The following is a 20,918-nucleotide window of genomic DNA, read 5'->3' on the forward strand; positions in this document are numbered from 1 at the left end:
GGAGACCGAGGTGGGTGAATTACTTGAAGTCAGCAGTTCGAGACCAACCTGACCAACATGGCAAAACCCCGTCTCTACTAAAAATACAAAAAAACAAAAAAAATTAGCCTGACATGGAGGCAGGTGCCTAAAATCCCAGCTACTCAGAAGGCTGAGGCAGAAGAATCACTTGAACCTGGGAGGTAGAGGTTACAGTGAGTGGGGATTGTGCCACTGCACTCCAACCTGGATGACAGAGCAAGATTGTGTTTCAGAAAAAAACAGAACAAGAAAATCTTAGAACTGGAAGAATTCATCCATGTAAATAAAGCATCAAAACAACATTTTTCCTCTATTGTTTGGCAAGATTCGTTTTACTATATAGTTCAATCAAATAAATATTTATCATGTCTTTCAATCAAGGTTATATTTTTAACTGATTCTCTTATTTTAAAAGTAGTACATGCTCATTCAAAGAAAAAATTCAAAAGTGCTCAAAACAACATTTTCTTTATTATTAATTTTTTTTGAGATGGAGTCTCGCTCTGTTGCCCAGGCTGGAGTGCAGTGGCGTGATGTTGGTTCATTGAAACCTCCGACCTCTGGGTTCAAGCGAATCTTCTGCCTCAGCCTCCTGAGTAGCTGGGATTACAAGCACCTGCCACCACACCCGGCTAACTTTGTATTTTTAATAGAGACGAGTTTCATCATCTTGGCCAGGTTGGTCTTGAACTCCTGACTTTGTGATCCACCTGTCTTGGCCTCCCAAAGTGCTGGAATTACAGGCGTGAGCCACTGCGCCTGGCCTCAACATTTCCTTTCTCGTCCCTCTTCACTTTCCTCAACCATTATATTCCTAAGTGTAATTCCTGTTAGTAATTTAGTGCGTCTCCTGCCAGGTCTTTTCTCTGCTCGCTCAAAATCTATATATATGTTTGCATATGGCTGTTTTTCCCCAAGGACATTGGACATATACTCTATACTATTCTGCATCTTAACTTTTTTCTTCCTGTTCAGTTTACATGTTAATCTGTCTCAATCTCCTTTGGGACCACGTATTATTTTATAGCATTAATAATACCATACTTTGTTTTAACAGTACCTCAATTGAGAATTCTTAATGTTGTCTCCAACTTTTTACCATTACAAACAGTGCTGAGTAAATGTCACCAGTTTAGATTTTAACTTACTTTTTCATTTTAACAGGACTGTGGAAATTGAAGTCATTGCAGAGTTTGGATCTGTCATTCAATGGGATATTGCAAATTGGGTGGTCTGATTTTCAGAATTGCCTGCAACTGGAGAATCTCTATTTAAAGAGCAACAAGATATTCAAAATTCACCCACAAGCCTTCAAGGACCTCAAACAATTACAGGTTCCAAAATCATCTTATAATACTTGAATATGCAGATACACGGGCAATTATATTAGAAGCATATTTCCATTGAAGAGTTTCTTCATGTCCAGTAGTACTGGCTACTAATCAAAAACTGTTAGTCTATTTTAAGATCCCTTAAAAGAGCTGAAATCTTTTTCTTGCCTCAGAAATGAAAGGCCACAATAAGGGGCATGAATTTTACTCCAACATAATACTCGACAGCAAGAATTGACATGTTATTTTTCTAAATCAAATTAAATCCAACTCCAAATTTCCACTTAGCAGTTGGCAAGAAATTAAAACTTAGTTATTAGTGAGACTATCTCCCTAAGCTACAAGATTGGTCAAAGGTCTCAGGGATCTTATGCAATCTGGAATGCCTGAGGAGGCTGATGCTAAAATGTCAATGATCCAGGACTATGTGGGCCTCTGAAAGCAAGTGACCCTGTTGCTTCCATATCAAAATTGGACACGAAATAATAAAAACTATAACGATAATATTTTGACACTTGTATAGCATGTACCATGTGCCACATGCAGTTCTAAACATCCAACCCATACTGGGGAGATTTATGTTACATTTTGGGTCCATAGTTCCTGTCTCTGGAACACTGCAGTTAATCTTTCAAGGTGCCAACAGCTATAAGGGTGAAGAACTCCCAGAGCCCTGTTCTAGGTCTGGCATCTTCAGCCTCTTCTCCTCCAAGCACTTTCCTCCACAACCTTCCCCTTTGGGAGGACGTTGTAAAATCTCGTCTCTGTAGTCCTTTAGCAACACCAGAGTGGCCTGCAGTGTGGCACTAAGAGATGTTTTGGAAGAGTCTGTAGTCCTCCATCTCCATAACCTCACCACACCTCTCATTCTTTGCATAGGCCAGCATCATTCAATAGAAACATACAACGTGAGCCATGCATGCAATTTTAAATGTTCCAGTCGCTAGAGTGAAAAAGTAAACATAAGCAAGTGAATTTCATCTTAGTAATAAGTATTATTTACCCAATATTATCTTTTACATGTCATTAATATAGAAATTATTAATGAGATATTTTATATCCCCTTTCATAGTAAGGCTTCAAAACCTAGGGGCTTTTCTATGCTTACCACACAACCCAATTTGGACCACCCCTGTTTTAATTGCTCGATTGCCATGTGTAAGCTCTTTGAGGACATACAACACATCTGTTTGGTTTTCCAGTGCTTAGCATATGCCAGTACCTGATACATATTTTTAAATATTTGTTAAATGAACAGAGGAATGAATAAGTGGATGATGGATGTGGATAGGTGTATTAGTTATCTATTGGAGTGGCTATCATATTAAGCAATGTCAACATAGACAACTGAGATTTTCCCAGTGTTCTGCAAAGTGCTATTCAGGCATAGCTGCAAGATAAGCCTCTAGCTCCCCACTTCCAACCAGAATGGCTCCTGGAGTCCCTCGAGAAGGAAGACTAGGGAAGCAGTCAGTGATGGGGAGTGTGGCCATAAGCCAGCTGCCTGAACTTAAATCCAGCCTCTGCCACTTTCCAGCCATACTGTCTTAACGCAAGTTATCAAATCTCTGTGTCTCAGCTTTCTCCTCTGAGAAATGGAGATATTTCAGAGTTTTGTGAGAATTAAGTGTTTAATACATACACAGTGCTTAGAATACAGTAAGCACTTTCTAAATGTAGTCTGTGTATAGAAATTTTAAAGTGGCAGGTGTCCCCTGCTCTTTTAACACAGAAATCTGATTACACCACTTCTTGGTGAAAATGCTTCTAAGATTTCACTGCAAGGACCTGACCCTGTCTGTCTCTCCAGCCTTCTTTCAAGCCACGCTTCCCTGGCTCCCTCCACCCCTGCCTCTGTTTTCACCTCAAGCCCTCCCCACTTGCTGGTCCTTTGCCTGGAAGAGCCAACCTCTGTTAAACCTGTCAGTTTTGCTAAAATATTATTTCCTCAGGGAAGCCTTCCCTGGGCCTCCAGATTAAATTAGCTCCCCTTTTATAAACACTTATGACATGCTGCTCATTTCCCCTCATTGCGCTTATCCCAGCTGAAATTATTTGGTTTTAGGTATGGCTAATTGTCAATGCCTGTGCCCTCAAACCCTTCTACCCTATTGGTAAGCTCTTTAAAGACATAAAGCTTTTTTAGACAGAAAGCTTTAAAGACACAAAAAGCTTTAAAGCTCTTTCTTTTCCAGTGTTTAGCATATGCCTGGTACTTGACACATATTTTAAAATACTTGTTGAATAAACAAAGGAATGAATAAATGGGTGATGGACATAGGTAGGCGTATGAGTTATCTATGGCTATGTAATACATTACTGACAATTTATCACCTTAAAACCACACACACAGATTATCTCACAACTTCTATGGGACAGGAATCCAGGCTTACCTGGGGCCTCCACTTAAGGGTCTCTCAAGAGGCTGTAATCAAAATATTGGCCAAGGCTGGAGTCTAACCTAAAAGCCCAGCTAGAAAAGGATTCACTTCCAAGTTCACGTGGCCATCAGCAGGATTCAGTTCCTAGTGGGCTGCTGGAGGAACAGCTGAGTTCCTTGCTGGCTATTGGCCAAAGCCTGCCCTCAGTTCTGTGCCATGTGGGCCTCTCCATAGGGCAGTTCACAACATAGCAGTTTGCTTCAGAGTCAGCGAGGGATAGAGTCTGCTACCAAGAACATTACAATTCTTCGTAATGTCATCATGGAAGTGACATTCCATTGCTTCTCATAGTCTGTTGGTTAGAAACAAATCACAGGTGCTGCCTGCATCCAAGAGGAGGAGAGTACTCAAGGGCATGATCACCGAGGAGGCGGGATCATTGGAGACCATCCTGGAGTCTGCCTGCTACAGTAGTCATGAGGACAGATGAGAAGATCCACTTAACTTGGTAGTGCTCCCCAGTTTACCACAAACAGGCAGTCAGATTGCCTGGGCACGTCGCTTAGTATTTTATATACTTGGTATATGTAATTTGCCCTTCATCTGTTGTATTTCCTGTGCCCTTTTATTGAGCTCTGTTAGTCTTCTGCAGCTCACAGGTGATAGATGCCACAGGTAGACTAAAAATCAACCCCGAGAATGTTTTAAAAACAGCAGTAATTCTCAATGCACTGGAACTGCCCCAGAATCAGACCATTTCTTCTCTATTATCCCTTCTGCATGTTTGGCAATAACTCTAAAAACTGGTTTTGGAACATGATGAACATATTCGGTACCAAAAGGCTGAATATCAAAATGGATATCGTTTTTCTTCTGGGTGAAGAATTTAATACTTGCACTATTCTATGTGTTTTCCCATGTGGAAATCTTTTCAGAAGCCAGATAGATTCTTCACAGCATAAATTCATCACCATGTTTTGATGGGATGAAATAAGTTTCACTGACATTTCAAATTAGCATTTCTTTTCCTAATCTTATCCCATTCTTCTTAAATGCAGTGATTTGTGAAGCGATATTGTATGTGCTTCTCCCAATCTTTCCATAATATATACTCCTTTCGAATGCTGGTAGATGGGTATTTCTTTAGCCAAATGGGACCATTCTATTTTACTCCTGTCTCAGAAATTGTTCCTCCTGAATCATTTTATTAATATTCTGTCCTCCCTCCAGTTTTGCTTTCAGTTCCGTGATTTGTAATATAATAAGATGCTAGAACAAAAAATAAATGCAGACATGCACTAAAAAGCAAATAATTCCCTGAAAAACATCAGAATGTTTCAATCTGTCATCAAGGGATACGTAAGAAAGCTACTGATCCCCACCAAGACAGGCCAAGCTAAGTATGTTTTTCTTTCCAATCCCGCAGTCTCCTGCCTCCAACTTTTGGCGACCTTCCTTTGAAAGTCCATACTGCTTGGCTATTCAACAGTGGAAAATTCACCCTTACTACCCAAGTTCACAAAAAAATTCTGATTCTATATGTGATGGTCTTGTTTGTGGCACTGTTTGATTTTTTTGCTCGAATAAGCCCTTTAGGAATTTATATAACCCAAGATGTAAATGCTGATTTTGCCCCCGGGTGTCTATAAAACAATTGGCCTTGATAACATTCAGCCTTTCTGGCTTTCATTCATTGTCCTCTTTTTTAAAAGCAAGGACTGTATTTTCTTTTTTTATAATTTTATCTTCTCTTAGTAACTACCTGCCCCTCCCCAAACCTCGTGAGCCATCTTGGTGCCTCAGCCCCTGGTCTCTTCAACCCCGCCCTTCCTTCACTCTAGTGCAGCAGGGCTCAGGCTCTGGGAGGGTATGTTCTGCAGTGGAAGACACACAGCTGTGAAGCCAGATGAGACCTCAGCTCTACCATTGCATTCCTTCCTTCCTATTGTTCACAGAGCACCTGCTATGTACCAGGTGCCAGGGTCTATGTGAGATGTACCGTGTGGCATAACCCAGTTTCTTCCTCTGTGTTAAAGGTTAAAATGAGGAAATTGTTAAGGTCAGAGATCATGTACATAAAGCACTCAGTAGCATGTCTGGGACCCAGCAGGGCTCTGCAAATGGCAGCTAGAGCTTCTCCTAACTGTGCTTTCCCTGCTATGTCATGCTCCTTCCGTGTCCGACATCTGCAGATCCTGCTTTCCGTTTCTAGAGACACTGGATCCTTCTTGTTCCCCTTTCCCCTTCATTTCTGTTCAGACCAGAAAAATTTAGTCATACTGCACATACTGAAAGCCATGGATGCAGAGAAATGTACTACTACCCTTGAGATAATATTTGATGCAAAAGATCTCTCTTTGAGGCCAGGTGCATGCCTGTCATTCCAGCATTTTGGGAGGCCAAGTCATGGGGATTACTTGAGCCCAGGAATTTGAGACCAACTGAGCAACATAGTGAGATTTCATCTCCACCAGAAATACATAAATAAGATTTCTGGTCAACCACAATTCTGTGTTCTGTGTCTTCATCATCCAGTATTTTCTGCCACTTTCAAGACTATACTACTTTTAGAAATGCTTGATCTGGCATCCAATTCTAGATCTTGAAAACATGAGCATCTAGGTTTTCTTTAACAGTACAAATTACACTCAGGAAAGAAGGAAGAGAAAATGATTAAGCACTGAACATAGGCATGATACTTAAAGCTTTCACATACCTTCAATACTCGCAGCAACCCTGGGAAGGAGGCTTATCGAAAGTAAACCATTTGTCAAGACTCGTGAAGTTCTTAAAGGTAGAACAGAGACGTAAAACCCGCTATTCCCTGACTTGTAAACCAGTATTAAATTCATATTGCCTCCATAGAGACATAAACAGTATTTTTCTGTAACTCGTTTATTTTATCTCTAAATGTCTTTATCCACAGATGATCCTAAACTTGTTTCTTCTCAAACAGGTCTTAGATCTCAGCAACAATGCTCTGGCCACCATCCTGCCAATGATGATCATGGCTCTAGAACTTCCCCATCTGGTGGTTGACTTGGCTGATAATCACTGGCGGTGTGACAATAGCGTGGCAGTCTTTCAAAATTTTATTTCTGAATCCTGGAGGAAAAAGTGGAATGTCATTTGCAACAGGTCTGTAGGTAAGTCAATAAGGTTTCTCTGAAAAAGCTCCATTTATACTGAAAAATGCACATACAAATTTTAGTCTCATTTGAAGTAGTGACAGTCCCCCGAAAGCAAAAATGCGGATCTCTGGCATTAGTCAGTCTTGGGCTGTGCCACAGAAGAATCACTGGGGCCTAACAACTGTTTTCCTCAGTTCATCAATTATTTTCTTCATGCGGTCAAAGAAACACAGTTCAACTCACTCAGCATCAGTTGGATTTGGTCAACAGGAGGAATTCCCCTAGAAGAGAGTTCTGTTCTGACACACCAAACTTTATTCTCAAGAACCATAGACATGCTGTAGGTGTTAAACAAGAATGCACACATGAATAAAATTTAATGTCACAGTTTTATCCCAATTCTTAACAAATAATCTGTTAAAGAACTTTTAAAATCAGAAACATCATTATTTTAAATGTTTGCTAACACTCTGAAAGTGTGATCCTCTACATACACAAAATGCACATACACCATATTACAAAAGCATATTTTCCTTTGATTTGTTCCTTACCCCTCTTCCAAAGGGCTGGAATATGTTCCTGGGGTTGGATATTCTGGGAAGTTTTTTTTTTTCCACTATTAACTACCTTGGCTAAATCTCAACCTTATAACTAGAAAAAAAAAAAGTCCATTAAAAAAAATGAGTGCTAGATTCTGTTCTATTCAGGACTGCCTTTCAAGTAGGAACATGGCCATGCCGACCAGGTTTAGAGGAAATCCATGAAAATCAGAGAGAATCTTAATGTCATCAGCCACAATTGTTTCACTCCACAACTGGCATTCTGAGGGTAGAGGGCAGAATATCAGAAACCAGGAGAAAAAAACTGAATATTTCTGCTGTTTACCAGCACTGGAGAATGGTAAGGAAATAAAATTGCAAACCTGGGTAGAGCCAAGACAGGTGTTGCAGGAGGCTAGTAGAATGTTCTGGCAAACATGGAGTAGTTAAGACTATGGAGGAAGGAGAAGCCATGTACATGTGGCTGTTCCTCCAGTCTGGCTTCTTCCTCCCACGGGCAGCAGTGAGGCAGGAACCCTAAGGAACATGCAACCTCCTGGACCTCTGAGCAACAGACCTCAGCCTGATAGCCAGGTGTGAATGCAGAAAGCCAGACATACTGTTGGCATTAAACAAGAATGAAGAAAACTTTTAAACTGCTTATTATCACATAATGTATACTTTAACATATATAGCTAGATAAGGACTGAGTAGGACTCACAGAAGCTTCTGAAACCCCTAGAATCTGGAGATGGGGGCAGTGGCTCACACCTACAGTCCAGCTGTTCAGGAAGCCGAGGGAGGAGAATCGCTTGAGGCCAAGAGTTTGAGACTAGCCTGGGCAGCACAGTGACAACCCTTGTCTCTATAAAGTGGAAAAAAAAAAGCAGCCCGGGTATGGTGGCTCACGCCTGTAGGTCCAGTTACTCTGGAGACTTGGGGTGGGAAGATCGCTTGAGACAGGAGTCTGAGGCTTCAGAGAGTTATGATCGTGCCACTGCACTCCAACCTGGGTGACAGAGAGAGGCCCCAATCCTGAATAAAGGAAAAACCCCTGGAATCTTATTTCAATGTTCACTCAATGTGTATTTTTTTTTTATCCACTTGCAGGGAGTGAGGAGGCCAATAGCGGAACCCTCCAGAGCAGAATTTCCAGGGAAACCCACCTTCCTTCCATTCATCTGTATAGCATGAAAAGCCTCATAAGGAGCAAAGCAGAGAGGCCCCGGGGAGGAAGGCACACAGGCGTCTCCAGTCTGCGAAAGAAGGCAAGGGCCAGCTCTGGTCTCAGAGAGAAGCAGAGACGGCTGCCAAGAAGTGTTAGAAGCGCCCGGGATGTGCAGGCTGCCGGCAGAAAGGAGGACGCTCCCCAGGACCTGGCTCTGGCGGTGTGCCTGTCAGTGTTCAGCACATTCCTTGTCGCCTTCTGTCTGGGGGCTTTCACGAGGCCTTATATTGACAGACTGTGGCAACGAAAGTGCCGGAACAAAAACCCTGGCGGGAACAATGGGTATTCAAACGAGGGCTTCTACGACGACATCGAAGCTGCGGGACACACACCACATCTGCGCCAAGCACTTCCTGATCTAAGCCTCTATGAGAACCAGACACCTTTCTGGGAGACACAGCCACAGCCACAGCCACACACCACTGTAATTCCTGATAGAACTCTGGGAAGGAGCAGCAAGGATCCTGGCAGTCCGCAGAGCTCAGGACAGTGCGGGGACAACACCGGAGCAGGAAGTGGAAATAACGGTCCAGCCTTTTCCATTCTCCGGGGACATCCACATGCCAGAAACCATGAACTAATGTCAACAGCGCAGGACCACATCCATAGGAGTGATGTTCTTGGAGAATGCACTCATGAAACTGTGGCTCAGGGAAAGCCTCTCAGTGCACACTCAGTGGGCATCTCTTCTGTAGTGGGCATGTCACACGCTGTCTCCAGCTCAAACCGTCATGATTCCAGTGAATTAGAGCCGTCCCACCCTGGAGAAATGACAACTTCCCTCTGTAAAATGCTAAGGCATGCAGAAGCACAGAGGATTGGAGAGAGTAAGGAAAGAGGGGGCACTGAACAGTCACTCTGGGACTCACAGATGGAATTTTCTAAGGAAAAGCAAGTGAGACCATCCACTGATTTGCTGAGCATACAGCAGTCAAGGCTGTCGGGAGCAAGTGCTGAGAAAGAGCTTTTGGCCCACTACAGCAAGGTCCCACACAGTGACCCAGGAGACACAGGCCCATCAGTCTTTCCTCTAAGATGGGACGGTGGCCTGGATGTCACTCCTGCTAACGAGGAACCAGTGCAGAAATCCACTCCTTCTGACACTTGGTGTGTGGTGGAGAGTGACTGTGACTCTGATGAGGGGTCTCTGTTCACTCTGAGCTCTGTAAGTTCAGAGGGTGCAAGGAGCGAGACTGAAGAGGCAGTGCCTGAAGAGGCAGAGCCCTCGCAGGATGAGGAGCCCCTACAGGACAAGGAGCCCCTGCAGGACGAGGAGCCCCTACAGGACAAGGAGCCCTTGAAGGACAAGGAGCCCCTGCAGGACGAGGAGTTCTTGCAGGACAAGGAGCCCTTGAAGGACAAGGAGCCCCTGCAGGACGAGGAGTTCTTGCAGGACAAGGAGCCCCTGCAGGACGAGGAGCCCTTGAAGGACAAGGAGCCCCTGCAGGACGAGGAGTTCTTGCAGGACAAGGAGCCCCTGCAGGATGAGGAGCCCCTACAGGACGAGGAGTTCTTGCAGGACGAGGAGCCCCTACAGGACGAGGAGCTCTTGCAGGACGAGGAGATCCTGCAGGATAAGGAGCCCTTGCAGGACAAGGAGCTCTTGCAGGACGAAGAGCCCCTACAGGACGAGGAGCTCCTACAGGACGAGGAGCTCCTACAGGACGAGGAGCCCCTGCATGACGAGGAGCTCCTGCAGGACGAGGAGCCTCTGTACAACGAGAGCTCAAGGGCAAGCAAGGAAAACATGATGGCAGTAAACAGTCTTGAGGACAATGTCACCTTCCAAACAATTCCAGGGAAATTCGAGAATCAGGACTATTCGTTTGAAAAACATCTCATTGCCTCTCCAGACTCTGGCTTGTACAAGAGTCACCTGGAAAATGCCTCTGACACTGATAGATCTGAGGGCCCATCACCCTGGCCCAGATCACCGGGGAATAGTCCCTTAGGGGATGAGATTCCGGGCATGTCCACCTATGATTATGACACAGCTCTTCAATCCAAGGCAGCAGAATGGCATTGCTCACTTAGAGACTTAGAATGTTCAAATATGGATGTTTCATCACAAACACCACCATGTTCTGCTGAAGTTCCCTCAGATCCTAATAAGGCTGCCTGCCATGAAAAAGACTTGGACATTTGTAAATAAGAATCTTTCATTCAGGATATAGACACGCTCTAAACAATATTCCTTTAAAGATCACTGCAGGGGAAAACTAAGACCTTCACAACAAGATCTTGAAGGAGACAACATGAATTCCAACCAGGTAGACACTGATGCAAATGGGGGTTATGTGTGTGCACTTGAGGACGATGATTCTAGAAGGGTTAGAAGCCAAACACACTTGTTACCATCCTGTGGGGATGAACCTGCTCTTCAGTGTGAAAGAGATAGAGGGGAATTTTTGAGATCATTCCAAGAACAAGAACCATGCATCATTATAATAAGAGCTTCCAGACAAAACCAGTTCACCAAGAACACAGGAGCACATCATCGATCGGTTGGGGTAAATATTCAGAGGCGAATCTGTTGTGGTTAGACAAAGATGATTTTCACTTTCCTTTTCAAATACAAACCCGGAGCAATCTGACGAGAGTTGGCTCTCTGTAAAGAACAGCTTTAGCATGACAAAGACAAGGATGTTCGACTTGATCATCAGAGGGAATTTAAGTGACACTTTTTCATGCATATTGAGCACTTCAGTGGAAATGCTGGACAGATTTTAATGAATTCTGAATGCACACTAGCACAACTTTTTGGAGGCTGCAAACTGCAAAACTGGAAAAATTCTGAGTAATTATAAATGTTTTTAAAGAAGTTACAGAGAAGAGGGATCACTTTTTAGAACAAAGTGTAAATTAAAAATCCATTTTCAAGGAAAGAATTGATGATTCCTGTAAAAAAGCAAAAGGTTCTCTGGCATATCCTTGCCTAGCCCTTCCTTGGCGTGACTCACCCCACTCTGGGCATCATGAGCTGTGTCCTTCTGTTCATCCTCCTGCTTCTCGACGTTTTCTCATCATCCTTCCTGATGCCACCCCCCTCCCCCCTGCTTGCCCTCCTAAAGACAGAACTCTTCAAGCATTTTTGTTTCTTCTTAGTCTTTCTTTATGATTCTTTTCCCACCCTCCTTGGGCCCCACTGCCTCAACAACCAGCTCTACACAGACACTCCAGATCTGCATGGCAAGTCCTACCTCCATCCCAAACTCCAGACTTGCATTCTCAGCCCTAGTTGCCCAAACCCATGTAGCTCATCTGAGCACCTAAAATTCACCGTTTTCTTTTAACAAAATAGTAAGAGACTCGGGGTCTCCCTATATTACCCAGACTGGTCTTGAACTCTTGGGCTTATGCCTGTAATCCCTGCACTTTGACAGGCTGAGGTCCTCCCACTTTAGCCTGTCAAAGTGCAGGGATTACAGGCTTGAGTCACTGTGCCTGGCCAAATTCATCATTTTCTTTCCCAAATATAATCTCTTATATTTCCTTATTTAGTCAACAGTATCACAAAATCCACCCAGTAAACCCAGTTAAAATTTCTGACTTAATCTGTCTCCTTCTTTTCATTTCCTATAGCTGAGCTGCCTCTAAGCTCTAGGCAGTGGAAGATCCTGAATGTTTATACGGGGGGACATTTAGGCCTGGCAATATGGAGAGGGGGCTAGCTAATTTGTGTTAAACCAGTGTTTGCATAGAAAGCATACTGTTTTTACTTACAGGTATATTTATTTAGGGTAGACTAAGGAGGAAGGTGCTGGAGTTCTGTGGAAGGACCTTAAGATCCCCTAGTCCACCTGTTTGCACTATCACTAATCCAACAGGATCTAACTCTTAACTTTATTACACCTGTTCTCAATCCCCAAATAAAGCACCTCCCTTGTCTATTGCCTATATTACTGTGACCTTTAGTACTTCTTGCCCCTCATTCACCCCTAAATAATCTTATATCCAACCCATCACGCTCCTGCTCAAAAACTTTTGATGACTCCTACTGTCTGTATAAAAACCAAATTCTGTAATCGAGACCCACACTACCTTCCCAATTTCATCTCATCACACTATCACTCTACTGCACACTCCACATTCTGGTTTATGTCATGTAACATCAATCATTTATTTATTTCAGCAAAGCCTTTAGGCATTTTCTAGGCCCTCATCAATTTCTCCCCAATTGCTATAATGGTGATTTTGAACTTTCACGAGAATATTGAGGACGAAGCTCCTCACTCACCCACTCCTTAGCTGTAAACATTCTCATGTGCACATCTACCCTCATTCCTGTCCTCCTATGACCCAAGGCCATGGGTCCATTCATGTTTCTCTTGCTCTTCCAACCTCCCCCTATCTAATAGGTTCTTCCCACAGCATATAAACCCGCTCAAGTCTCTACAATACTAAAATTAAAGAAAATGCCACCCTGCAGCTCCCTCAAAATTCCACCTTCTTCCCTCATAGCTAGGTGCCTCCAAGTGATGGTCAGCGGCTCGCCATGGCCTCTTCGGCACACTGCAGCCTGGCTTCAGCTCACCTTTCTTTTAACCTGTGCCAGTAGAGGTCACCAACAACCTCCAGTTGCCAAGTACAATAGATTTCAGTCTTCACCAAGGAAAACCTCTGCAGCATTCCCCAAAGCTTAGCTGAAGGAAGAAGAACCAGCTCCTATCTTTGACCACTGTTGACCACTCCCACCTTGAAACTCATTTTCAGTGGCTTTTGTGAAATACCTCTGTAAAGATGAGATACCAGGAGTGTACAGATGGCAAGACACAGGAATGACTGAAGAGAGTTTAATGAAGGAATCATTTGCAAAGATCTAGGATTAAAGGAAACTAGGAAGGGAAGGTGAAAAACCTATAGGCTAGCAACAGGGGAAAGCCTTGACACCCTTAGACCTGCAGAGACAAGGCAGGTTGCAGCTGTGAGGTTGCCCAGCAGGAGCCGTGGTCTTTGGGGGACTATAACCACTAACAGTCCATTTACAACAGAAGGCAGCCAGGGGATGATCTCCCCAGCCTCTCTCTACTCACCCTCCAATCTCCTGGCAGTGCCTCCCAGAGGCTGAACTCTTGAAGCCAGAGAACAGGAGAGGCAGTTGACGTTATCCACAACAATCAGCCTACCAGGCCACAGAGCAGGATGAAGGATAGAAAGTGGATTCGGAGGGCAAACAGAATACAGCACACATTTCCTCATAATTGTTCTTGCTCTCTTTGATCTTCTCAAGCTCCTTTTCTGACCCCTCTTTCTATACTCACCTCATATGTTTCTCAGGGCTTGGTCTTTTCACTCAGTTCTCTTTCTCCGTGTGAGCTATCAATCATCATGGCTTCAACCACTAGCTAAGTGCTGATATTTCCCCTTTCTATAACTCTTAGCTTTGAAATCCTTCTGGAACTTTACACTCACATCCAGTTGCCTACTAGATATCTCCATGGGCACTTCAAGCTAAGTGTATACAAAATGAAACCCATCAGCTCTCCCTAACCCTCTCCACTCAGGGAATCCGATCCTCTGTGTTATCTCATTATCCACCTGGCTGCTCCATCCAGACATTTAAGAGTCATTTTGTTGGGCCAGGCACGGTGGCTCAAGCCTTTAATCCCAGCACTTTGGGAGGCCAAGGCAGGTGGATCATGAGGTCAAGAGATTGAGACCATCCTGGTCAACATGGTGAAACCCCGTCTCTACTAAAAATACAAAAAGTCAGCTGGGCATGGTGGCGCGTGCCTGTAATCCCATCTATTCAGGAAGCTGAGGCAGGAGAATTGCCTGAAGCCAGGAGGCGGAGGTTGCAGTGAGCCGAGATTGCGCCATTGCACTCCAGCCTGGGTAACAAGAGCGAAACTCCGTCTCAAAAAAAAAAAAAAAAGAGTCATTTTGTTGATGTCTCTCTCTTCCCTTCTTTTATCTAACTCACTGGTCACTAAGTACAGCCAATTCTGGCTCCTAAGTATCTTCTAAACGTATCCCATCCTCTCTGTCCACACTGCTACAGCTTTCACCTTGACACTGTGAGATCTATTGTAACAATGCTTTCTGTGTTTTCTGTATTAGTCATCATCCTCCAGAGAAACAGAATCAATAGGACACACACAGATAGAAAAATACTTATTATGAAGAATTGGCTCATGTAATTATGGAGGCTGAGAGGTTCCATAATCTGTTGTCTATAATATCAAGGTCCAAGAAAGCCAGTGGTAGAGTTCCAGTTTAAGCCCAGACTTGAGAACCAGGAAAGCCAGTGTTGTAAGTCCCAGTCTGAATCCAAATGTCTGAGAACCCAGAGTGCTGACATCTAAGAGCAGGAGAAGATAATGTGTCAGCTTAAGAAGACAGATGAAAGCCCTCTTTTCTCCACCATTTTGTTCTATGTAGGCCTTCAATGGATGGGGTGCTGTCTGCCCACATAGGTGAGAGCACACCCAGAAACCATGCTTTACCAGCCATCTGGGCAATCTCTTACCCGTTAAGTAGGCACATAAAATTAACCATCACACCTCCCGTCCCACCTCCTTTTACTATTCCCCACACTGCAGCCAGGAGGTGGTTTCTAAAATGCAAATATGACATGTGGCTTTCCTGAGTAGAACCCATCCATTGGCTACAGATTTTTCTGTTTCTCTAAAGCTCTGCATGTAACCAAAACACCGACTCAGTCACTCACCACCTGTAGAGTCCAATTAACAAGATTGAGTCTGGTATAAAGAAAGTGACTTTATTCCGAAGCATAGCTTAGGGGAAGAAGTACAGGCTCCTGCCTTTAAGGACATCGCTTCACTTTTGGGGCGGAAAGCAGAGACTTTTAAGCGGGGATTTGGCATGAATGGCATGCAGGGGAGGGAGCAAGCAGATGTAGGGTCTGCATGACTCGCTGTGGTGCTGTATCTACCGAGCTGGCACCATCGTGGGCAGAGCTAACTTGTAAGGTGGCCACTGTCTTGAGATCCACTCCAGGTGAGAGAGCTCTGTCGCAGGGACACTTCAGGTTGTGAATTGACTTGTCTGTTGAGGCCATCACCTGGGGGACAGTCTCCTGTCTCTGGCACATAGTTGTTATGTTGGTGGAAAAGTAATTGTGGTTATTGCCATTACTTTGCCAAATTACTTTTGCACCAACCTAATAGGTAAGCTTGCCGTGTAGGAAGCATCTACATGGTGAGGGGAAGGTAAAGGTTATAATTGCATTCCTAACAAGCTAAGTAACAAGTGAGGAACAAGGGAAAAAGGGGAAAGAGAAAAGAAGGAAAAAACAAAGCACAACTCATTCTCTTTCTCTTAGAAAAGCAGGGGTACTTGGTTACACACATGTCTGCCTGTCTCCCAGCCCTTGCCCATGTTGCCCCTGCCTGAAGCGCTTTTTCACAAACGAGCCCTCCTGTAGCTGATAAGCTCCTACTTAGGTCTCGTCTGTGTTGTCATCTCTTCAGGGAAGATATCTCGGACTCCAGAGTGAGTTAGATGTCCCTATTACAAATTCTGTCATTAAACAGCATTGGCCTCCACATAGGAGAGCTTATCACAAGTAAAATTAAATAATTATTTCTATGATTATTGGTTTAGGGTCTGTCTGCCCCTTTAATACTGTAAGTGGCACACAAACAAAAAAATTGTGTCTGTCTCTCCAAGACTTGGCACTGAGTAGGTTCTTAATACATACATTTATTGCATAAATGGAAGAGCAAACTTTAGTACAGCTCACAAGAACATCTAACATCTGTCGCTGCTTACCGCCAGGCTTATGTTTCATGGTGCTTTGCCCCATCCTAACATCCAAAGTTCAAGCCAGTGCACCAAACTGCTTGCAGTTACAAACTCACCAGCCTATATTATTCCACCATATCTTGGCCCATATTGCTGCCTGCTTTCTGGATGGCACCTCTGGCCTCCCCACCAAGTCCCATCTCATCTACCTGTCAAGTGTCTACTTTCAATAAGCTGTTTATGGATTATATTCTCCATGAGCTTTTCTCCCCTTATTCCACCCGAGTAGAATCTACCAATTCCTTCTTCCTTGGGGCCTCCACTCTACCGTGTTGTGCATTGTATAAGGAACAAGGCTTCACATGGCTTTACTGAGATCTGCTAGAGACTCTGCTATTGGCCAACTTCCAACTCAGGTGAAATTCAGCTTTGCCAAGAGTTCACTCCGATTGGGAATCCATAAAGTCATCTCAGGGCTGGCAAGTATTTCATAAAGTGAAAAATTGCCTCCTATTCCATCAGCACAGAGAAAAAAGGAATATACAGCATTCACCATTTTTGTTTGTTTTGTTTAAACTTTCACAAGAAGCTTTTGGTAGCATGGCATAAATGTCACAGTTTATATTGTGGGTGTTGCAAATTTCTCAGCAAGCCCCTTGTTTCTTGCAGAAACAAATTTTAAAAACCCTTCTCAACATGCGTGCCGTAAGCTTGGCTAAAATGCCTTGATGCGAGTGATATTTAAAGCCTTCCACTACCAGATTTGCAAAATGTCTCACCCTCGGAGTCTGTTCTCAAATTGCCTCAAACTTTCAACTACCTGAGTTCCGGGGAGTCTTTTTACCCCAGTTTTTCCCTCTTAGTTTCACTTGTTCCAGTTATGTCTCTAGTCCCATTATTACATAAATGACTTTTAAAACATATTTCATTTTTTAAATTAAAACATATTCCCCCTTTGTATTTCTTTAGCAGAGTAACTCAAACATGTTTTTTTCAACCTAACAATTCCGCATCAGCATATTTTAGTCTAAGAAACATATTTTGAAAATCTCTGGTATAATTTACCTTTACAGTTTCCTAAAACCATTATATAAGTCTGGGGCCTATGGCCACAAATCCAAAATATGAAACAATAAGACCTTGTTCTCCTTGAAGAGCAGCAAATGCCTTACATGAATTGTCTTTCTAATGTTGCTTCCTAAAACCCCTTCTGGTTCCATAAAGTCATTTTGGGATCAGATGGACAAAAATTTTTCCCTATCTCTCTACAGTAGTCCAGGGTGTGAGGCCTAAGATTCTCTCTTTCTTCTTGGGAAGTCTTTGTCCAGTTCTTTTTGGTGACCATGCACTGCAAGGGGAAAAGTGGGAGTGACCAAGAGTAACCAGGAATAGCTGCTAAAACCACAAAACAGAAAATAATGCCAGCAAGCAGATGTCCATGTATTTCAGTCTGTTTAAAAGACACTTTGGGAGGCCAATGTGGGTGGATCACGAGGTGAGGAGTTTGTGACCAGCCCGGCCAACATAATGAAATCCCATCTCTGCTAAAACTACAACAAATTAGCTGGGCGTGGTGGTGAGCACCTGTAATCCCAGCTACTTGGGAGCCTGAGGCAGCAAAATCACTTGAACCTGGGAGGCGGAGGTTGCAGTGAGCCGAGATCAGACCACTGCCCTCCAGCCCGCACAACACTGCAAGATTCCATCTCAAGAAAAAAAAAAAAAAAGACAAAATACACTCCACATACAGATGCACATTTTCTTTGAGGAACTTCAGGTCCAAGGGAGATAAAGGTAAGATGGGGAGAAGGGGTTCTTACATCCTATGAGTGACAAGGTTTGATGAATTTCATTTGTGCTTTACATAAGATTAATATGCCATCAAATAAATGTAAGTTGCAGGCCACAGACTTAAGAAAGCAAGTGCTTTCATGAGCCTGTCCACTCAAGAGTATGGGTAAGGGTCCCATCTTTCTGTTGCCTGATAATCTCATGTTCATGACAGCTTGAAGACAAAACCTCTGTCTATCTGAATCTAGTATCTGCAAAAACCTTAGCCAGTTGTTGTTTTTTTCCAAATTCCCACCTTAATGTTTCACTACTACCTGCAAATTCTAGATGATATGGCCAAAGAAAGTGCTGGTGAATTATAAGGCTTTGCAGACTGTCTTAATAATTTAGCATATAATGAACGTACCTCAGTTGCCATAGTGAACAAAGATGTCCCGTATCTGGGCATAAAATTGTTTTAGTCTTTGACTGACGTATATTTTGTCCACCTGTATGTGTGTGTGTGTGTGCGTGTGTGTGTGTGTGTGTGTGTATGTGTATTTGTAATACTCGACTACTCATACAATTAAAAGTGAATAACATCTTTGCTCATTTGAATACTATCTAAGTATATCATGTGTTATTTTAAAAGAAAGCTCTCACTATTTTTCTTTAAATACCATTGACTCTTGCTTTTTATGACTCAATCTATTTTAACCATAATTATTGTATTGTATTTTTTATACTTAAATTATCAGAATTTGGCCAATAGGATCCTCCTTTAAGCTGGTTTCAATATTTTTCTCTGGGATTTCTAAAGCATCATGTCTTTGAGGCAAGAAATGTTCCAAGCCAGTCTAGGATATTACCCCAAAAATAGAATCAGTTTCTCTAAGGACTGGTGCTTTATATTAATGGAGAATAAATAGTTCAGATTTTTCTGCTATCATGTAAAATTTACATTACTGAAATGCCTCACATTCTGCAAAATTAAAACTAAAAGCCACGGAGCTCATGGGGCAAATGAAGTGGGGAAACCACTCGAAATGTAGTCAACTTTGTAACCGGAAGACTAAGAAAAACAATCACTGGTACCTTGAATGCTCCAGACAGGCAGATGGGCATGGCTAGAGGCTACAACAGTGGAGACCAAAAATTCACCTAAACCAGTGAGGGGAAACACCGGCCACAGGTGCATGAGAACAGAGCTGGGGAGCCAGAACAATGCACACAGAAGGAACTCGAAGCCAGACGCTCCCAGGGCACAGGCACCAAGCAAGAGTGGCACAAGGCTGGAACACACCTCTGGGGGCCTCCCCAGAGAACCTGATGCTGGGTTCATTTTTCGTTTTTTTAAAACGGAGCTAGAAGCATCCCACTCTCTGAACAGCAACTAAAATGTGGGATTTGCTCTTTCCTACAGAAAGTTGTGATTCTGTTCCCATTCTTCTGGCTCCCCTTGCCTAGGAGAAACCTGGTCAGATCAAACGTGATTTCTCAGTTACATAGACGTCAGTCTCTCTTCACATAACTAACCAGATTATAGAAACACACTGTGAAATCATGAATTACTTGTGTCTTTGACCATGCAAGTACATTGAGAGGTGGAGGTTATTCTTTCACCTCCAATCTTAGCTGACCTGTGACTTCTTTTTTCCCTTTTATTACTAATTTTAATTGACACAATAATTAAACATACTTATGGAGTATGGGGTGATATCTCAATATATGTATACAACGTGCAATGATCTAATCAGGGTAATCAGCGTATCTGTCATCTCAAACTTTGTTGTTGTTTTGGAAATATTCAAAATTTGCTCTTCTAGCCATTTGAAAATATACAATAAATTGTTGTTGCTGTCTGGGTTTGGACCCAGTTGGTAGTGAAATGGTTAAACCCAACAAGAAAGTCAGAATTATCAATATTTATGGGACCCAATATGGTGCCTCCCTCCAGAAAATGGCGAAGAAAATTTAAATTTGCCAGCATGCCAAGGACACTTGCTCCTTCTGTTGCAAAAGCAAGATTAAAAATGAGCTGTGGGGATCTGGCACTGTGGTTCCTGCATGGAAATGGTAGCTGGTGCTGCCTGGACCTATCACACCATTTCCACTGTCTTGGTAAAGTTGCCATCAGAAGACTGAAGGAATTGAAAGATCAGTAGAAGCTCCACTATATGAGACATCACTAGTCTATCATAAATGGGTGTATTTATGTAATAAAATAAATACAGAAATAAATAAAATTGTTGTTAATTATGAGGAAAGAGACCCAAGCATCTAAGATCACCTGCCCCTTGACTTCCACAATGCATTTCAATAAAAGAAAAGCCTGGCCAACCGGCACCTCCTAAATCGCCTTCCTATAGATAGCAGGCATAGAAAGAGGGAATCTTTCCAGAAGGCACTGTTTTTACTTAAACAAGATCAAACCCCCACCCCACACCTACTGCATGAAACCAAGACCCTTTCACATGTAATTTCTAAAACTATAAACCCAAGATCCTTTCACGTGTAATTTCTAAGGCTGTAAACCCAAGACCCTTTCATGTGTGATATCTAGAGTTGTAAGCCTATATAAAGGCAGAGCTTCTCTTGTTAGACAAGCTTGGCTATTAGGCAGAAATAAATCACTCTTTCCTTCCTAGTTCCCTGTCTGAGAGGTCCGTTTCTCGTGGCCTCTCCTGCTTCGATTATAGTCCCCGATAGTGCTGTAGAACATTAGAACTTCTTCCTCCTTTCTAGCTGTTCTTTTGCCTCCATTAACCAACCCTTAGTTATTCCCTCACTAGCTCTATCCTTCCCAGCTT

At 43.1% G+C, this 20,918-nt stretch overlaps 1 protein-coding gene and 1 pseudogene across 1 annotated transcript in view; both read left to right on the forward strand.

The window, feature by feature from the left end:
- Positions 1-12,178, forward strand: part of LRRC66 (leucine rich repeat containing 66) — a 31,136-nt gene extending 18,958 nt beyond the window's left edge. Inside the window, exons 3-5 of the mRNA XM_008993356.5 lie at positions 1,186-1,355; positions 6,690-6,879; positions 8,514-12,178. Coding sequence (XP_008991604.4) covers positions 1,186-1,355; positions 6,690-6,879; positions 8,514-10,783 — 2,630 coding nt within the window. The 3' untranslated portion in view covers positions 10,784-12,178. The remainder of the gene's footprint in view (positions 1-1,185; positions 1,356-6,689; positions 6,880-8,513) is intronic.
- Positions 12,179-19,919: 7,741 nt separating this feature from the next.
- LOC108590975 (large ribosomal subunit protein eL43 pseudogene) lies at positions 19,920-20,632 on the forward strand (annotated as a pseudogene).
- The last annotated feature ends 286 nt before the right edge of the window (positions 20,633-20,918 follow it).

The sequence above is a fragment of the Callithrix jacchus genome, chromosome 3 (assembly GCF_049354715.1).
Source record: "Callithrix jacchus isolate 240 chromosome 3, calJac240_pri, whole genome shotgun sequence".
In the NCBI taxonomy this organism is placed as follows: Eukaryota; Metazoa; Chordata; class Mammalia; order Primates; family Cebidae; genus Callithrix; species Callithrix jacchus.